Source organism: Aythya fuligula, chromosome 3 (assembly GCF_009819795.1).
Source record: "Aythya fuligula isolate bAytFul2 chromosome 3, bAytFul2.pri, whole genome shotgun sequence".
NCBI classification, from domain to species: domain Eukaryota; kingdom Metazoa; phylum Chordata; class Aves; order Anseriformes; family Anatidae; genus Aythya; species Aythya fuligula.
In genome coordinates, this window is record NC_045561.1 from 74,069,689 (window position 1) to 74,090,786 (window position 21,098).

At 38.2% G+C, this 21,098-nt stretch overlaps 1 protein-coding gene across 1 annotated transcript in view; it reads left to right on the plus strand.

The window, feature by feature from the left end:
- Positions 1–21,098, plus strand: part of NT5DC1 (5'-nucleotidase domain containing 1) — a 148,780-nt gene that overhangs the window by 119,181 nt on the left and 8,501 nt on the right. The window contains exons 9-11 of the mRNA XM_032184212.1: positions 7,347–7,465; positions 8,599–8,757; positions 14,469–14,637. Of these exons, the coding sequence (XP_032040103.1) occupies positions 7,347–7,465; positions 8,599–8,757; positions 14,469–14,637 (447 nt within the window). The remainder of the gene's footprint in view (positions 1–7,346; positions 7,466–8,598; positions 8,758–14,468; positions 14,638–21,098) is intronic.

Consider the following 21,098-nt stretch of genomic DNA (forward strand, 5'->3'; position numbering starts at 1 on the left):
ACTTCCTGAGAGGAATGGTGCTGTCTCCCCATACAGACACACAGCTCAGAAATTAGAGATACAGTCCACAATAGGACACAACAGTCTCCAATCACTGCTCAGGTTAAACCACTCTGGTTTAGATTAGCACGATTTCAAAAGCAAAGAACTTTTCTGGAAGATAACCCAAGAAGAGCCTCTTCGCAGCTGAACAGGGCCAAAGAGAGCCTTTGTCTTTCTGGCAGAGCTGCAAGCTCTGTGTGACTCTGCAATGTCCCTGGGGCAGCACTTCCTCGGACAGCAACCTCTCAGTCTGCAAATTCTCCACGGCTGGAGCTGCCTCTTTCTAAATACAAGCATGGTAGAAAAATAGCTTGATTAGTTAAAACTCCTATTTCCTAAGAATTAGTTCAATTCGTACTGATTGTGTGATGGACAGACAGTACTTCGGTAAAAGAAAGGGCATTTTGCAAATGTCAAATTTTTGTACAGCAGCAAAGCAGAACCTGTTAAGAAAAGTCATAGACAGTTGCTTGAACTGAACTAACTGTATGTTCTTGAAATGATTATATGTTTTGTTTTGATTTCTCAGTTACCATTCCTCTCCTGGCTTGTTTGAATTTTAAATGGTTTCTGGAAAGGCTTGTTTCTCTCCATAATTATATGTCCTCTAGGAGAACTACAATATTAATATTGATAGAGACATTTGGCGATATTTGTCTGGATACTGGGAGCTCCACGTTTATGAGGCTCTGGAGTCTGCTTACAAAACTAATGAGGTCCAGAATGCAACAGTTCCGGGGAGGGAATGCATTTCTTATCTTGTCATGTGGCACCCTCCCAAAGATCCCAGTTAAAACAAAAACAAATAAACAAACAAAAAGCTTACAAAATATATGCAAGAAAGAAATGAAACTCAGTATTTTTGTCCCTCTTACCCTTCCAAAATAGAAGTTCCGTGAGTTATAGAGACATTTAATAAAATAATAGAAAAGGCTTCACCAAATCCATCCATGAACAGAGTTAATTCTAGAAATGAACTTGCAGATGAATCATTTACCAAAAATAAGGAAAAGAAGGCCTTGCTTGTATTTCATCATTTCAATGTTTTAAACAGAAATGCTTTGTTCATTAGCCAGACTATTCCTGGGAAGGTATAAAATTAATGCTTTGACAGATTTGAAAACAAATTGCTAAATCTTTAGTGATGTGTTATTTTCAGTTCCTGTAGGACAGTAATCAAAACTTCCTAAAGAAACTTACTTGCTAACTGCTATAAAGGAAATAGTGATTTTCTTGCAAACAAGTAAAACTTCAGTCTTGTCTCTACGTACCCTAATGCTTGGCACAATTAATCTTTAGCAGCAGTGCTGATTTCAATCAAAATAAAGACATTTAGTGGAGCTAAAACTGTAAAACATTTTTAAAATTTGTTTCTCTAAGAAGTTTGTGGCTTTTATATGCCCAGGGCACTTTGAAAGTTTACTATATCTTTCACTTTGGTCTTATTAGGCCTTATAAAAGAGCACAAACACACAAGTCCATCATGAGAAAATGAAGCATTAATAATTAGATAAGTAGTACTTATGCATTATTATGAAATAAGTATGGGGTTTTTGTTTGTGTGTGTTTTCCACAGGATGGTATTCATACTTTCCTCTGCTTTGTTTATGGTGTTTTTTTTGGAATATTGCCAGCTTTAACTAATACTGTTATTTAGTTCTCCGCAAGAGTGAGCATGTATATTTTGGGGTTACTGAGCAAAAGAAAGTTGTATCACTGACTACATAAAATTAAAAGAAAAAAAATCCAGTTTTCAAAGGTGAATTTTAATTTTGATTAGTTCATTTTTTGTCTCATCGACTACAATCCACTGCAAAGAGGCAGAATAGTGCAAGGGCAGGAAGGGGAACTGATCTTCAGGCTCAGCACTTTCTGAAAAATAAGATACAACAGCCAAAAATGGATACAGCCAAAATCACTAGTCACTTTGGAAGCCTTAAACTTTTATTTCATCACCTCATCACAGGAATAATGTGTTCCTTATCACTTTCCTGCAGCCATCCAGTCAGATAGGAGGCTAGCAAGCACTGGTGCATGTGCAGGGCAGATGGATCTCAAGCTGCTTCCAGGGCACAGAAGTATTTTCAGGGACGGTAAAACACACGATACCTGCATGAATACTGACTAGCAGCTAATCCTCTCCTCTGGGACATTTCTGAGGGAAGGACAGACAATTCCAGAGTCTCAGTAGTTGCTGGATCTCCCAGTGAAAAGGAAAAAGAGCAGTGAAATTTCAGCAATTCATTAAATATTTTTTTTCAGTATAGTGGATGTCTGGGCATTATTTTTTGCCTCCATCTCACCTCAGTTCTTACAGTAGAGAGGAAATGGTTTGTAAGCAATAAGCTCCAGCTTGTCAGAGGCATACTCAGAGTAGCAAGAACTGAATAACTGCTGTGCCTTAGCAGTGGAGGAGCATCCATGTGTTCATCTGCTGCTCCCATGTCCCACCTGTGCCCCTGGACCACCATGGTTATGGCCAATAGCCCACAGCAGTGCAGGCACTGCTTCCCCTGGTACATCCCACACCCTGAGAGCAGGCGTGCATGCAGGAACGAGGTTGCCTCCATCCAAGCAGAGGGAAGGGGTTAGCCCCACTGAGGCATCAGCAGTGTCACTTGGTGAGGGCTGCTGTGGTGCTATTGCACATTATCCATCACCTGTTGGGCCCATTTGGGATTAAATCTTGCCTCCATCAAGATCGTGATTCTTTGTGGATGACATGGTCTGTAGGGGAACTTATCTCATCCTGTCTCATTACCCTTACCACTGGAAGAAGCCCCAGAGGGATTTTTCTTAGGCAGGTCCATTCTGTCTCGCCTGTAAAACGATGTGGTTTCCTGCCCCAAGTCACTTGCTGAAAATGAGGCCTTGTATTTCTGAAGTGAACTCGAAATGCCATCTAGGATCAGACTGTGCTTGCAAGCCAGGCTGGAACTAAAACAAGCTTTTATATTAATGTCCTCAGGGCCTAAAATGACATTATTTTAAATTATAGAGAGGCATATGACAGTTGTGGGTCATAATATGTATTTGTTTTACAATAGCCCCTTGAGGTTGTAAGCAGGGCTTTGGTAAACACATACACACATCTGTGCTACGTGCCTACACATAGTGACAGGCCCATCGTTAGGAGGAGGCAAGAACAGGTATATACATGAGTGGCAACATTTTTATTCTACTGCACAGCTCAAAGGAACAAAAAATACCAGTAACCCTAATAAGCCTAACTAGGTTTATACAAAAATTGCCAGTAACAAGTAAAAGAATATCAGGAGAAGGACAGGAAGGCAGAGAAACAGACTACTGGGGAGCTGCACACAGACTTAAGTTGAGCCATAGCACTTCTGAGGCTGGCATCACCCACAGGCACTTGGAATTTGTGTCTTACCGCAGCATCTGCCCAGCCACGTCAGTGCAAGATCTCCCCGGGCTCTCTGGTGAATCACCAGTGGTTTCTCGCCCCGTCGTGTGACTAACACGCACTGTGTGGCCACACAACTTAAACAGCAGTGGGGGGGGTGGTCCCACAGGTGATGAGCTGGTGAAAATCACCCTCAGTGCAGGCTCTGACCCTGGCTTAACTCTCAGTCTGGACATAACCTCAAGAGCTCACATGTTCAGGCCTCCATCTGGGCAGGTGTGACCAGTAAACAGATAGCAAAGCACGCCACAGTAAGCATGCGTGTGCAGTCTTTCCGAATAAACCATTCTGCGCCAAAGTAAATTACCATCAGTCGGCAGCTGAATGGGAATAAGCTTCACTGATTACTTTTTGCATATTTGTTTAGAATGGAACCAGATGTTCCTCGACCCATGTTATAAACCTGCAATGCACAGTTAAGAAAATTATGAAAAGAAGGATAATGAGTTGTGTTAGTTTATCTGAAAATACGTATCTGCTTATGAATTACATTTCTGAATCAGAATATGTTCCCTAAACTGTTAGACACAGTAATATGCAAATGGCCATTCCAGCAGTACTAATACTGCCCCAGCGTGAGGCAAGGTTTTGTTGTTATTGTTACAAAGGAACAGTAATTGCCCCTCAGGAAAATTGTTCTGAATCACTGCTGAGGTTTGGGTGAGTGTGTTAATAGAATCCTTTTCTAGTTTTAATAATTTTAATTTTACTTAATGCTTTTGCATTTCTTGTTGTGGCATGCTTTTAGTCTGCAGCCAGGAATCCAGGCTGTAGTGATATATTAGACTTCAGAAGGAAGCAAGTTGCTCTATCTAAATCATCTGAGAAATTCTTTCTGGTTATCCAGTCTGTTTGAAATTGTCAGGACATCTCCCTTTCTGCCCAAGTTGTAAGACCTGAAGCATTAGCATCCCCGCCTGTATATGTGTGGCTTCCTGTTGGAGTAATATTTATAGCATTTCTGACCTTTGTATGAACTTTTAAGAATCAATAACAGCAAGATAGAAGGAAGGTCAGCAGCAGTTTTCCTCTTGTGTGAGTGCAGCCAAAATTAGACTCAGAATATTTAAGATACATTAGGAGGTCTCATAATCACATTTATGCAGCGTTATTTCAGGACATAGCTGGATTTCTTTAGCACTGTCATGTAGCCACTACTGCAAGGAAATAATAAAATGCCAGAGCCAATTGTGTCATTAATGGTTTTTAAGCTGTTATGTATTTTTCTTCACATGGCAGAACAACTAAAAGAGGCCTTAACAGTCAGTGCTAAAGAATAATTTTCTTGACTATATTTTGCCACAGGGAAAGTGGAACTGGATTAGAAACCTTTCTTATTAGTGTCTTGCTGCAGCTAAAACACCATTGAGGTGTACAATTTTTCCCACTTTAGATTGTATAAATAAAACTGACAGTCACCACACATTTGAGCTAGCTGTCTGAGCATGAGCAGCCATATGAGATAGTTCAAGATGCAAGGTTTGCCTGATCCATTATCTCAGTAACTTAACATCTGAAATATAAAGGAGCTTTCCTAATTCATCAGCTTTCTGAAGCTCCTTCCAAAATCAAGGTGTTCCTGTAATTAATTAAACATCTTGATGCTGTTTGCTGCCTCCATGTACAGAGGAAGAAACCAAGCCTTGAAATTTTCCCTAATTTCACTGCCTGAAAGTGAAGTTCTAGCTTAATCTAGTCTTTTTCTTCTACAGAGCTGGCACCTCTAGAAAGTGTTTCTTGCACTTTTTTTGCCTACCAGGAAAGCCTGGCCAGCCAGTTGAGATTATAGCTATAAATTAGAAGCCCGACTTCAGGATGCATCAAGTTAAGTGAGATGAATCCCATTGCTAGAGGTGACAGTAATGGGTCTTACAGAGCGAAAGGTCTTTTACCTTGTAATTAGAGTGAATTTTTTCAGTCAGGGCTGCCCCTCATGCCTTTTCTTAGAAGCAGCAAAGCAGAGTCTTTATCTTTGCTGGAGCCACCTGGTGCTGCTGTAACACATAGGGCTCATATTTGCAATTGTAATATTGTTATTCTAAAAATCCTTCTATTAATGCCTCAGTTGTTCTCTACAATTTCCTGACTGAATGAATGAAGAGATCATTGTCATTGACAGTGATAGCTTCAGAAATTTTGGCAAATTTCAAGAAACTTTTTGTAGCAGCTCAAAAACGTTGTTTTGAGAAGTGCTCTTTTCCTATGTCCATGCTGTTTGAAAATTATGTCTACTTAGTCAGTCAGCCTTAAAAATATGTCTAAAAATGCAGAGAAAATAAAACAAACTTTCTGGACTTCGACAACTTCAGTTTGATCAAAAGTTGTTTGATCAAAAGTAAGTTAAAGGCCAGGAAATGTCAAATGGAGGAAGTTTCTTTTCATGGATGTTATTATACTTACTGTCATTAGGTTTCTGAAGGAAAAATAAAGGAAAAGACAATTACACACAAGTTTTACACTAATTGCTAGTTTGAATTTCTTTGTGTGTTTCTTTTTTTCCTAGTTTCTGTTCTTTCCTAGTTTAGAAAACACCCTTAATATAGAATTGTTTTCCCTGAGAATAAATCCTGTGATTATTCCAATTCTTAGATGTATAATACTAAAGGATGGTAGGCTGCCTGTATCTCTTCACTTCTTTTTCCTTTTTTTTTTCTCCTTCAAAAGGAGCAATGTTACCATGCCATGTACATCTTAAGTGCACTTAAACATAAAGTCATCTTGTCATTTCATTGTTCTTCCAAAATCTACATTTCAGTTTTCAGAAATCTCTAACTGAGTGAAGTTTGTTCTCTCTGTCTCAAGTCTTCTCCATAACATGTCTGAATTACTTTGAAGAAGTCTGTAAAGCAGGAGAAAGAGTAAAGTCTTGATGTTCTGCCTAAGCCAGAACAAAGTACTGTATTGGTTTCTAACCAATAAAATAGAAATATTTGATTGAGAGTGAATAACAAAATGACCCTTTCATTTAACCACATTGACAGACAAAAGACATTAATATTAACATTTCCGATTAATTTTTTATAATTTATCATTTTGCTAAGGCTAGTATATGAGCTCCAGCAAGAAGCTGGTAAGAGTACATCTGACAATAGCACAAGGATCTGGATGAGTAATAACATTACAGGGGCACCAGGACAGATACAGCTGCTTTGGGGCACAGTTAGTGGACAACCTGGGAGTTTCATATCCTAACGATTCTTCCTGTTTGCTGACAGTTGCCATTTTGGATATATGGTAAGTTTACATCACCAGCAGTAATACTGTTCACTTCCCCAAAACTGGATGATTACTGAAACTGCTCATTGCACTTGCTGATCTAAGGCTGGCTAATTCCCAAAAGAACTACCTCGGCCTGTTTCATTGAATTTATGTCAGTGTTTAAAAGTAGCAACTAATTTTCATGTCGGAAAAGTACGTGTTGTTATTTTCCGTCCTATCTCATGTTTCTTCTTAGGTCTTTAGCAGCTCCTCCATCAGTCTGCTGTGTGATTTTCTACCTTCACTGTTGTAGCACGTGGGAGGCAAAGCCCATGGCTTTGATTCCTCAGCTCTTCTGTAGCCCTTGCAGATTAGGCTCAGCTGCTTCTTTACTCGGACGTGTCTTCCTCCCCTTTTTATTTCCTGCTTGCTGAACAGATAGTGTGCAAGGTCACATCTTAAGTGCCACTTTGTATACAAGCCATTCCAAGCTACCAGACATCATGACTGAGCCCACAGTCAGTACCAGGACTCGAACCTCTCACCAGGCACTGGAGCAGTTTTCATGTCAAAATAGACTATGTTCTCCAAGCTGTGCACAGGCAGCTTCTTGCACATCTTACAAATGCAGAAGCACGTGCTGCTCTTACTAACAGCAGGCAATTTTGCTGGTTGGTTCCAGAGAATGACGAGGAGCAGGAGGCTCTGTTATCACTGGACAAGCCGGGGTGGTATTCCCAAGGTAATGCTATCCATCTTTATGAACTACTGAAGAAGATGACTGGCAAGCTAGATCCCAAGGTATGTTAAAAGTGTGATCAAATCTTTGTGAAAATACCCTGTTTCAGTATAAAAGTCACCAGATAATCTTGTTTTACTGTTAATGATGTGATAAGTCACAAATTTTTGTTCTGCATACACTGCTTTGGGGTGGGGTAATTCCATTATGCGTCAAAGCTGACTGTTTTGTTCTGCTTCATTACTAATGATTACAGCAATAGCCTATCAATGCACAATGTGAGCTTACTCCACACCTTCCCCACTGCATAACATTTCCTGCCTTGTTCATGGTGAAAAGTTCTGTGTGCACTCCCTGTACTAAAAGAAAGGTAAGGGATGCAGTTGATACTTCTTTAGGTGCGTGACAAAAGCTGCAGGAGTTATATACTACAACTAAAGTGTCCTGCTTCTTCATCATCTTCCAGTTAATCAACTATTCCTCAATTATTTAGTAATGATGGGCCCCGTTCTAGAGTCCAAAATATCATACTATTCCTGATGAGTTAAAAGTTTAAAACATTGCAGTCCAAAACTGGAAGGAGTATGTAAGTTTTTTTATTGGTAAACATAAACTTTCTAGCTAAGGTGTTTTATTCTGGGTGCATGGTCATGCATTTCTACAGTTCTGTGGAGAATCAGATTATCATCACAAAATCAATCTCCCTGAGGAAATAGATCAAATAAATGAAAAGGTGGCCTCCAGTTTCCATGGTGGTTAGGCTACTACTCGGGTGCAGAAAAGTTCTGAATCATCAAGATTACACTCTGTGTTCTCCCTTGTCTCCAAAGTCATCCAAAATGCATTCCAGTTGCTCTGTGCATTTTCCTTTTCGTCTTTTCTACTGCTTTCTGGTAGGCTACTTCTGTCAGTCAAACATCTCAGTGCTGTCCTGTGGATTAGTCCCAAACGGGCACCCCTGGAGGGTGTCCAGAGAGAGGAGGGGATGCAGAGCCATTTTTTTCCTCACTGAACTAATTGAAGATAAAACTCCAAACTATGACATTAACAAGATCTGTGTTTGTCATGGCCAACCGTAAACACAGAGGAATTTTTATTAGGTTGTTTTAAAGCTCTTTTTCTCTCTCTGTGAGGTACAGTTTGCTTGTGTATTCCTCATATACAAAGACCTTTTAATTTGCTGATTCCCTCACAGGTTGTTTATTTTGGTGACAGCATGCACTCAGATATTTTCCCAGCTCATCACTATAGCAACTGGGAAACTGTCTTCATCTTAGAGGAGCTTCTAGGGGACAAAGTTATGGTGCCTGCAGAGACCGAATCTGAGCCCTTGGAGAAGAAAGGAAAATATGAGGTAAGTGTTCCTTTAAGATATTTTCTAGAACAGAAGAGAGCAAGTTACAGAAAAGCCTCCTGTACTGAGCACGAGGCTGCTTATCTCACCAGGCTGCTGGCAGCATCACTCATAAACATGCTCCTGGCCACCATCCTGTACCAGCTCAGTATTCTATGGGTGCCACAGAGCCTTCATTACCCTGAGATAACTCACACATCTCAGAAAAAGATCTGTACATATGCTCCCTTATTCATAAAACAGTCTTCTATCTAGTAATAAGAACCTGCCCTGTGTTTCACAGCAGCTTATCAGGTCAAGCACCTGAACTCCACTGAGTTCGTGACACTTCCTTGCACGTCACTGCAGTAATTTTTACTAGGTTGTTTTAAAACTCTTTTATTCTCTCTGAAATACAGTTTACTTGTGTTTTCCACATATACAAAGAACTCTTCATTTGCTGCTTCCCACATAGGCTATTTATTTTTATGACAGCTGCACTCAGATAAGAGGAACTGTTCCTAAGACTGGTCAAATGGGAACTACTGATAGTTACCTCAGATAAATAATAAGATTTCCAGGTGGCTCACAGCTGAGAAGCAGACTCTTAACATTACTGCCAGTCTTTAATGGTCCCTCGGTGAAATGTTACTGCAGTTTATCCTTCTGTCCACTGCTGAAGAACAAAGCAGGTAAGGAACGGCACTCAGATGGCAGAGTTCTACCTGCAGCGTGTCATGCTGAGGAACTATAATCTAGTTCCAGTTTCAGTACAGGACCTCTGCAAACCTGCCCCCAAATAACAAGAATAAGGAAATACATTTACTAAAGTTATCTACTTAGATATCTAATCTAATTAGATATTAGACATATCTAATATTTTCCCCCACTATCCTGATTTCTAAACAAAGGACATTTGACTTAGTAAAATAAGGAAATGTAGTCATTAATGTTTAGTCTTTTTCCTGAAGTGCTGGGGGGGGGAGAAAAAGTGAAGTCTCTTATGTGTTCTTCAGTTCAAAAAAAAAGGGGGGAGGGGGAAAAAGGGGGAGAAACAATGAGTAGCCGCGTTACAGAGGTTAATATAATTCAGTGTAATTAATTTATGTAGTAAAAATAACTCATTATCCTCCTAAAATCTTTTTTTTTCTCTGACTGGAGACTCAAGTGTATCGCATCTTTCAACATACATCTCTGTAAGCTTTAGCTTTTTTTTTTTTTTTTTTTTTTTTTTTTTTAAGTCAACCATTGGTTCTAAAGTGTGTTCAATACATGCTTTTGAAGCATATATATTTAAACAAGCAGACAGCACAGGTTTATTTTCCTGGAAAGCAAGAGTTATTGAGTGATGTGTTTCTAAGCCCTTGGTGATGATTTTTTTTTATTATTTTTTTTTTTAATCTTGTTGCAATACCTCTGGCTGACTCCTCACAAGATCCATCTTCTCTATCGCTGCAGTTATCAACCAGGAAATTGAGGCTTTTAGACAGGTGTTTGACATTTCACTAAAACCGTGGCAGTCATGATAACAGATGGCAGCATCTCAGGGACACACCACCTCTACCACACAAAACCCCTGGTCAGCTTACATCCGCTACCAGTGACAGCGGGTAAGCAAGGGAGAAATGAATTGTGTTGATTAAAGGAATCTGAACCAAGGGGGCCGTGGTAGGTCAGTGGTATTATTTCATTACCATGCTGCTCACTGGAGTCTGAACAACAGGTCACATCCATATCTCTGCAGTTGACTGGACGCTACTAACTTAACTGGACTAGTTCGAAGAGACTCCCTTTACAAGCCCAGGAAAGTTTTATTTTTATTCCCCTAATCAACTTCTCCCATTAACCCTTTGGTTAGGAGGGGAGGAAAGCCAACTCAAAGGACTGAACAAAGTCAGGTATTATTTGAAAACTAGGCAGCAGCAAACTAGGTTTAGTACTGTTCATTAGCCTTCTCATTCATTTCTCAAAAACAAATACTATTGCAGATTTTGCATGCCACGCTGTGTGTGTAGAGATGGACTAAAAATTTAATTCAAGACACAATCCTCCCTTCTATCATTCTTCACAAAATATTATTAAATAAATGGAGTATTGCCTCTAATTTGCAATTGCATTTTTCAGAAAGAAATAACAAAAAAAACTGTTTTCAGTTGCGTGATTGGTATTTCATCACTAACAGAGAGAGGGAACAAAACAACCCCCTTGCACACAGACTGGGAGCCTAGTAATTTCCATTTTCATTAACAGTCTTTGTCTTTTCCACTTCAGTTAAATGCCTGATATAAGCCAGATACACACAACTGTGAAATTATGGAAACAACTACAGTTCTTTTGAATGTATGAGTCATAACCAAATGAGCAAGAGAATTGCAGACTAAAAACTATTCATGCAATTATCGTCTCCTAAGTGAATTGCAGCATGCAAGGAAAAACAAAACAAAACAAAAAACAAGCATTGTGTTGAAACTAGATTCCCCCCAGATTTGGGGGTTTGCTTGCTTGGCTGGAGGCTTTGTTTTTTTCCTTCTGTTCTATAAATGTGTGATCAATTTCATCAATGAAAACTCTAAGAAAAGCTGGATTTCATCCCAGGATTTCGAGGGAAATCATTACAGAGGAGATAGTCAGCATGTAAAAAAAAAAAAGGGGGGTTATAGGAATGAATGCAGTAAAACGAGAAGAAGACAGTGGCAGAAATAGACAATATTTCTGCAGTTAGAAGGCAAACCCAATTTATACAGTATTACCTAGCAGCTTTCAGGGAGGTCAGGCCCTTGAGCTTCCAGGACTCCTCTGAGTGACCTCAGCCAGGGGCCAATTGCTCTGGGCCTCTTGGCTCTGTTCATCTCTATATTCCTGTTTATCTTCACCACAAATCTAACGGTACTTTCAGGAACAACCTGGTGGGCTGCTGTAAAGCCCAGCCAATTAAAGCAATGCCCTTAACACAGTGTCCTTAACGCAGCATGGCTGTATTGCTCAGGTGCATCTGTTCATTGTGGGTCTTACCAGCACAGCTGTGCTGGTGGAAACACATCAAATACTTGCCGTTATACAGGCAAAACTGTATTTTAAGCATTGTTTTTACTAGCACTAAGAGTCAGTGGTGGTTTTATTACCTTGGCACAAAGCACACAGCCATCGGTGCCACCCATTATCAGAGTACAGTCTATGGTAATGAGTAAAGTAATCTTAGTGTCCCCTGCTTGGTACAAAGACACTGGCATAGACAGCAAATCACTATTTAAATAACGCCTTTAAAAAAAAAAAAATAACATACTAAACATACACTGCTTTTAGGCTTGATTTTTCACTCCCATCTCCCTTATATCTATTTTTCTTTACCAAACAGAGTAAAACTTCAGAGCTCAGCTCCCTGCCCACTTCAATTTTCTACAGGCCATTGGTAAGCTGGCAAATCAGTATTTCCCAAGGGTCCCATTAGCTGAAGCTGTCTGGTCTGTTAACAGGCCCTATTTCTCTGCAGATAATAAAGTAAAGGTGATAGTAAGTATCCCTAGTAAGGGATAGTAAGTACTTTAGATAGTAAGTATCCCTAGTAAGGGATAGTAAGTGCTTTAATTTAGTGGAAATCTTTGGGTCTTGTGGAACAGTTGTACCATCATTATTCTCTGATGTCTAGACATAGTCTTTGAGGTTCTGTACCCTGATCTGACATAATCAACATCTAACTTCCACCTGCTGTCTGACCAGTATTTGTAAGAGCAAAACCACATCTTTGGGGGTTTTACATATGAAAGAAGGGGGTGCATAGCACTTCTCAGGACTTGCCTCGCTACAAGGAGAGTAAACTCCACATTGAGGGCCTACAGGAGAGGCTGGGGGACCTTCCAGAGCTCATCAACCCTGCTGTTGAACATGTATCTCCAGGTGTGTGGGGAGTAGGGATATTACCAGGGAACTTATGTCTGATTTTGCAGATATATAGACGTTGTGGCACATTGTCTTGCTATGTGGGCTATGTGTACTCCAGGTGAGATACAGACATCTTCTAGGCAGCAGTTAGTAATGACAAAGGGAGTGACAGTAGATGCCTCTAAGTCTATGGGCAAAGTTTTGACAACTTTTTATCAGATTTGAGATGAGGATATAGCCTTGCTACCAAACATGTGGAAATAAGCCAGCAGCAAAACATTAGGAGTTCTCTATCAGGGTACTTGATGACAGTGCTCATGTCTGTGCTTGGTTTTATTAAGGGCATGAGTTATAAATACTGTGTTTATCTTCCTCCTCCTTAAAAAGTAAGAAATTCCTACTCTTAAGTATCACATATCTGAAGGGAAAAAAAAATAATAATAATTTCCTCTGACTGTGATTTTAATTGCCTTTTGAACCAATCACTCATTTCAAAAAGCAGATTTTTTTCTCTTGTCAATAAACAAGACCCTTTCTTTTGTACAAACGTTTGTGTGGGACAGTATTGGGCTTTGGTGTTTGCTTTTTTTTTAATTAATCACCTTAACAGCTGCATGTGTCATCCAGCTGGCAAATAATTTTAATTCAGTATAGCATCTACATTTGACTATAAATTCTGTGAAGTCCTGGGATTTGCATGGCAAGATAAGATTTTAAAAAAAAAAAAAAAAAAAAAAAGTATTATGTTACTCCTAAGTGAGAAAGAAAAAGACTGTTCCTGAAGAACAGTAAAATTGATATTTTAGAAATTAAAGATATGTTTTGGCCAAGCTTTTCCAAGCTTCATTACATATTTACATCAGAAGACAGAAAACACTATCTATATTTGTCCAAATCACTTTCCAACTCTCATCCCCAAAATCACTGAAACAATTGTTCTGTGTTTACTAACTTTTTTTTTTTTTTTTTTTTTTTTTTTTGTCTGGATCAACAGCTTTGTTGTGATCAAAAGCCACAGATTCCTGTCATAAATACAAATTATTCCAGCAATTTCTCAAAACTACTAAGAAAGGGGTTAAATGGAAAATAAAGTACAAAAGTTCACAAATGTGGAGGCACACACTAGGATATCTGTTCTTTGCTTTGCTATCCTGAAAATGACTACACACAAATGACTTTAACAGATTTTCTGCAGTGTGGTTTGCAGTTTTGTTTTCCGTTTTTTAATCTCTCTGTAGAGGCCTCCTGGAGCTTTTTCTGGCTGCTCATGGCAATATATAGCGGGTTTCAAGATGAACTGCAAAAACAAAATTGATTTTCCCAATGCTGCTTTAACACTCTCTTTCAAACATAATGAGTCTGAAGTTGTTTACTGAAAATATACAGGGAAAAAAAATCATTTTTCATAGTTTGTTAGGGAACTGAATGGCTCTCCATGGATCTTGTGACTCTGTTCTCATTCACCAGCTCAGAAACATGTAAAAGGCCACAGGTGAAATACTACTACATTTTTCACAATTCTTCCATCTACCATTCAACATCCTATAGAGTCACTCCTTTCTGGTGGGAAGAGTTCCCAGCTGTACTGAGCTGTTCAGGTGCTCCAAATATTCGCCAAAAGGTGACTTTCATGCCCTAGGAAATCCATAAGTTATGTAAACCTGAGTTCAAGGCTGTATAGGAGTAGGATTGTTATTGTTCTGTTTTACAGCATTTTTAAGCCACGTTGTTCCTGATACGCAACATAGGTTTCCCAGAAAGTCAGACTTCTTAAACTAATGCTTGTGGTTGGATAGACAAGGAAGATTTTTATGGTTTTTGTACATTTATATATTTACTTATTTTTATTTCAGGGACATCAGCCTAAAGCTCCCTACCATATATCTAAACAGTGGGGCTCTTTCTTCATGGACAGATTGCCAGGCCTGGAAAATGCAGAGGAAACCTTAGTTCGCACATGGTCCTGTAAATGCATTAGCACTTACAGCACTATTGCAATCCCTAGTCTTGAAGCAATAGCAGGTAAGGAAGACTTTTATTTTTTCCCTAGCGGACATGTAGTATTCACGTTAACTTTGTCATAGCATTGATTGATTTTTGAGATTACATGTATCCAAAGTACATTCAAAAATACTCTGTTCCTGTCACACGACAAGTAACAGACATGTCTGTCAATTACTTTGATATTTATGTTTTTAATAGTTTTCTGCTACACTATTTTTTTGTTGTTGTTTGTGTCTGCAAATATTAGTGTCTGCTTAATTAGAAACAGGATGCAATATTTAACAGATGGTAGAATAGTTCTTGAATTTTGATTTCAGGAATTCAGGATTTCCCCCCAGTACTTTGTGCTTTCTCCTTTCAGTGGTGAGCTACATTTGGAAACAAATACATGCAAAACTACTTGTGTTGTTTTAGACTTCAAAATGTGTTTCTCTTTGATCTGGCTCCTTATTCTTCCTTATCAGCTCCCTTATCCCATTACAGTTTAAATGGATATGAACAAACACAAGAATGTAATGAAGCCAAGAATGCCTAGGACTGTGCTTCTCTCTCTCTCCCCCTCTCTCATGTATTGTGTTTGAAACTGCATCATAATGGACAGAGATAGAGCCTGAAAGCTACTCCTTATCCGAAAAAAAAAAAAAAAAAATCCATTACAAGCAATATCTTGTTCCCCAAAAAATCAGCTAATTGAGAAATGAAATTAGTTCAGACTTTCTACCTTTCTTCCATCAAGGTTGTGCCAAAGGTACAGTTATGACTAATCTTCTGGGTTTTGCTACTGTTTATCCCTGAAGGGGCTATGTACTAGTTTGTGTGGTTTGCAGCAATAACTGCATCCGTAATACTGCAATTAGCTTTGCAACTGCAGTACGTATCAGTTGAGTATGAAGAGGTGGGGAAGATCTTCCATTTATCTATTCTCAATCTATTATTTTTCCTTACTGGACTTTGATACACCATATCTAAAGGAATAAATAAATTATAAAATGAATGAGGTGCTTAGCTCTGTGAAGACAACAGCAATAGTTTAGTTTACTAACCCCTCTGCTCAGCACCTGTAGCCGACTGCAGGCACATGATTAGTGTATACAAAGTTCTTCTGGGAGAAGATTTCAGATTTGCCAAGCAGTTATTTCTATAAGAGAATATGTGATAAACCTGTTCCTTGCAACCACATTCTACGCATCTCAATATCTTATAAGGATATCTCAAAACAGAAAACTCATATAGTGCCACAATTTATATATGCTTCTGATATTTACTGTATTGCAGTCCATATTTCAGCCTAGAGGTACAAAGCCCAAATATACCAAGGGAAATTGCCAGAAGAGAGGTAACTTCTGTAAAACTATTTTCTAATATTATTTTTTTTTCCAGAGCCCTTCTGTAGTTTGCTTTGAAAGTGTTGGCCTAGAGGAAATATGTGGGTTAGCTATGTTCTGTGAAAATCCTCCTTCCCACCAGCTAAACCATAGCTCATTCTGCACAGCTAGCAAATGCTGTAGACCACAAGCTTATCAAGAAGTTCCCAGCTACAAATGAAAGTGTGAGAACATTAGTCATATATGTGGAAGTTATTGACTGAAGTGCAGGAACAGCATAGCTGTTTGTTCCTTCTCATTTTATCATCTATGGAGCTGCCTGCAAAGCTTGTGCTTCCATCAGGAAGGATGCTGTGTGCCTTCTCACACTGCTTCTGACTGGCACTGGGGCAAGGGCCAGTGTCTGAGAAACTTATACCCCAAAGCTAAAGGACAGCAAGTGGAGAATTAACATTTTAACTTGCAGATATGTGCTTGAAAACAACCTCAAAGCTGAATGTACAAGAACATCTATGGTATCTTACAGAGAGAGGTATTTCTTGTTTGTTTGTGCTAAACGCAGATGTTCATTATTATGGATGTTGAGGCATTCCTGACTCCTCTCAATACCTTGTTTCACTCCTGTCACAGCAAGCAGTTAGAGCCCCCACTTTGCCAAGCCCTGAAGTTTTTGGCTGCAGTTTTAAGTCATAGCTTAGCTACAGCTATTTTGGAATAACTAGAAGAGCTTCAAACGGGTTATGTGAGTTTGTTGCGCCCCAGCTTTTCCTTTCCTATTCACGCATTTTAATCACTAGCAGAGGACTTCCCTCTGCCAAGATGCACAAACACAGACTCTTCCTCAAGATCCTCTGAGCTCAAATGTGCAGCTGCACTGTGCTGACCATGTGGGTAGAGCTTTTGGCCACCAGGTGGGCAAGCAGCTGCTTTGTTCTTGGAGATGTTTGGCAACCTTGTTCAAGTTGTTGGCTCACTCCTGCTTCACTGTTAGCAATGTCCAACCTGAGCTCTGGATGTCCATACAAGCAGTAGGCAGGACCACATACAAATGAATATCCTAACAGAGTGTGATCTGCAAAAGTCTTCGGTGAAAACCAAGCAATTGCTGCTAGGATAACTTTAAAATACACTTGACTCTTGTTTGGATGCAATATGTATTTGTACTTAAGGAACAGCCTGATATAATTCTCCAGAAAAACTTCATTGAAAAATATTATTATTCAAAAAAATAACCAACATTATTCAAAAGAAGTAAATACTAGTGGTGTTTTACAAAAATCACTTAGTTTTCATCAAAAATTATGAGAATTCTCTTGAAATAATTATCAGAAATTAATTTGAATTAATAAAGCTCTTTGAGCTTGTTTCAATTTTATTTTTTTTTAGATAAGGAAGTATGTTAAAAAATATAAAAATAAGTTGTAGATCTGGACTGAGAAATTGCAATAGAAACAACTTTTAGAGTTCTCTTTTTTCACTAACCTCTTGTGAGTTTGGTGCAGATGCCTTCTAATGGTTTCACCTAAAGAATTTACACATATAACTAAAGGGAACAACTAAATGCTTACCAAAGAGCATTGTAGGAAAAGGGCTTCCCAGGGAATGCTGCTGTTGCAATTTTGGGCTATTCAAAGTATAAAATAACAGAGCATATACACTAACCGTGTGTGTAATTAGCAAGGCGACAGTTTGGTGAAAAATAATCCACTTCATTCTTCATTAGCTTTCTGTGCTGTATGAATGTAGTTATTCTTCTACACATTTGTCCTGATCTTTAGTTGAAAATTCAGTATCTGACCCAAAAGGGGGTTGCATTCGAAGATGTATCAGAAATTCTGAATTCTGATCACATATCTACCAAGCAAAATATTAGTAGGATTGTAGATTACTGCATCACAGCTTGTCATTTAAGCTCCCCTGACAGTCATTGAAAAGGAATTGTCATTTTCCTTGAGCATGAAAAACATTTTCTTTATCATTATAATTGCCTAAAGGACAGGAAGGGTCTTCTATAATGAGTTCTGTGTACTTTCCTCATTTTGGAAAGGGAATCGGGTAAAGATAAAATAAAACTCTTAATTTAAATTCTTATAATGTTGACAGTAAGATGATATTAAAAATGTGTAACAGAAAAGCAGCACTATCACTATATTGTCATAATAGTAAGAGGAAATGAGCTAAGTTGAAAGTTTTCTGAATACTTCGTAGTTCATTTATGACCTAATTCTCCTTCCCACTTTCAGTAAGCAGGAAGATTTTTCTCAAGAATTTGAAAGCTGAGGAATTCATTATTATATTGACAGTAAATGGTTTATAAAATATTAGAAGCCAACACTCCTATTCCTGTTCTCAATGCCTCATTCACAAGTCCATCTGTTTCTTCACTTTTCTGCTATTGAATCTCTCCTCGTTTATAGCTCACTCAGAGTTTTTGGCATTTTCAAGCACAATGATATTGTAAACCAAATTTTCCAAACCAGGATCCATTACCATGGGAATGTTATATTTTATATCACACATGGAAATTGAAAGGTGTAGGGATATGTCTGGAAAAAAAAAGTATTTAGTATAAACAACAGCATCTAATACACTATCCTCAATTTCAGAAAGTTTGATTTGAGCCAAGTAGAGGCAGATGCTCTTATCTGTCATACCTGTATAATCCGAATGGTACCTTCAAGAAGCAGGCGACTGCTGCTCTGTGGCCTTTTTATCAAATCTACAGATGTCTGTGTACATGATGTCTGTGTCATTTAGATATTCCAACATTAACTAAAGATCCTTCTGATTTACGAAAGATATCAAAAACAAATCATATTTTAGCTACTGAGCAAGTTTTTGTAGAAAAAGTCAGTAAAATCACCAGCCAGTGCTATCATTTCAGACTGATATTTGATTAGTGATTGTGTGATCCCAAGAATTATATGCATATTTCAGGCTTTTACTTTGAATTTTTCATGGTTGGGAATTTTTTTTTTTTTTTTTAAAAGTCCCACTTCAAAAAATTCCACAATAAGTAACTGTTGAGTTTTAGAGTTTATGAGGGAATTCTGGTAAGTTTGTTTCGTCCTTTGTTGCAAAGAAAAGCTTGAGAAAGTGGGCCCTAAATCCTGGTAAGGAGAACCCAAGTAAAACTTTTTTTTTTTTTTCATGATTGATAACCTAAATTCCTGAACTTCTCTTATAACCTCTGAATGGTGAGGTTTATCAATAAGAAATTACTGTAAGTAAGAACTGAAATTTGAGCAGTGTAGCAGTTCAACTCAGTTGCATTTCAAAGAATTAGTGCAAAGGTAAATGTCTTACGTACACAGTTCTTCACACTCTGGAGATGTGAATCATTTCTTTAAATTTTGCAAGCCATACCACGTCTTATCATATGTTTCCCATAAGTTTTTCTTAATGCCTTATTGCTATTTCAATTGGTTAGCACAAGAGAAAAATCTCTGCTTTAATTTGCCAAAAGCTGTCTCTTTAAAGAAGCCTACGGACCCATGCCCTGCCTCCTTCTGCAGGAGTTTGAGTCATCAGTTTGCTTGCTGTATAAATATAATGTTGAAATTGCCAGTGAACCATAGCAAAGGAGTTCATGTTTCTGCTTAGAGTTGCAAATTATCTGCACAATGGAAAGCAGAAGGCAGCTGTGGCTGGGACACTGGAGCTGGCAAAGTGTGGGTCGCAGATACATGGGTCTGCCTGTCACACGCTGGCTGCAATTTGCATTCAGTTCATATTTGAATGGTCAATGTCCTTGAGTAATTTATTATTACTATGGAAGTCAGGAATTTAAGCATGCAACCATGTATAACTTGTATATCCTGAGTGTTACCATTTGTAATCGTTACTGACACAAAACCAGAAAAAAAAATCACCCATATCATAATACATTAGTTGTATGTTTTGTCATTGAAATTATGTCATTTAATGTCAAACCTAGCTCCTATTAAAATTAGTCTTCCCTGTAATCAGAGGGATAATTATATGCTCTTATTCAAATAATACAATAATGGCATAAAATTTACTTAAACATATGGATGTATCTATATTACAAATTACATGTTAATTATCAGTAACCTTTTATACCTAATGCCATAACTTACAACCATGCTTTTATTTATCACTTTCAAGTAAGAATGTATCTATGCTGTATCTTAGAGACTTTAACAAAATACTTTGAGGATTCAAATTTCCTTTGGGGCTTAGCTGCTATAAGGAGCATTTGCCAAGAGAAAATTTTTCTAGCAACACTTTTTATGAAAGAAATGCATTTTTAAAAAAATGTTAAACATATAACAGCACAATTTCTGTTGTTTTTTTCTTCTGGTTCTGGTGTCTTGACACAAGTGAAAAAATTGGTAGCAAAGATAATTTACTAGAGAGAAGAGACGTATTAGCAGCATCTTGTTCTGAGTCTGTCTGTAAATTGAAAAACATCAGATAATTTAAATTTGATTCAGCTTTTCCAGGAAAATAGTTTCAGTGTTCTTAATTTAGGAGACAAAAAAATACACTCAACACAACAGACAAATATAATGCATTTATTTTTTCAGCTGCAAAATATAACTGAAACCAACACTAAACTGCATTTCAACCATAACAAATTATTATTCAGTAAATCAGAGTTTTTAAAAAGTCTTCAAGACCCAGCATTCCCCAAAGTTTCTGAGAACAAGTTTCACAAAGGAATTAATCAAATTACTTGGTAGTAATTTTGAACATTGAAAGGACAATTTTCTCCATATTACAGTTTGGTCAGCCTTTCCTTGCTCTTCCAGAAAGGTGTGTTGACTTGTGCCCCAAAGGCTGTGTCAAGTCATGCAGAACCCAAAAAATTACTTCCTAGCCAATAACTGAGAGAAATGTTCCTGCAATCCCTATTCTGCTCCATGAGATGTCAAAGCACAGCCACCTCTAAAAGATTAAAGGGAAAACTCATGAGCACCTCATTAAGAAAGGGGGAACCACTCAGTCATTTCTACTTTAAAGTTATCCTTCAACTCAAGCAGCATAATTTCATTTGCAGGCTGCAATTAAAGCTGTAATTGGGTTTTGACTAGATCGCAGGCTCATGGGGTGGTTTTAGGTTGCTTCTTTAAAAACACTGGTGGTAAAACTAAGTGTTGCTAATTTTTGAGTGTGGAAAACAGTGCAAAT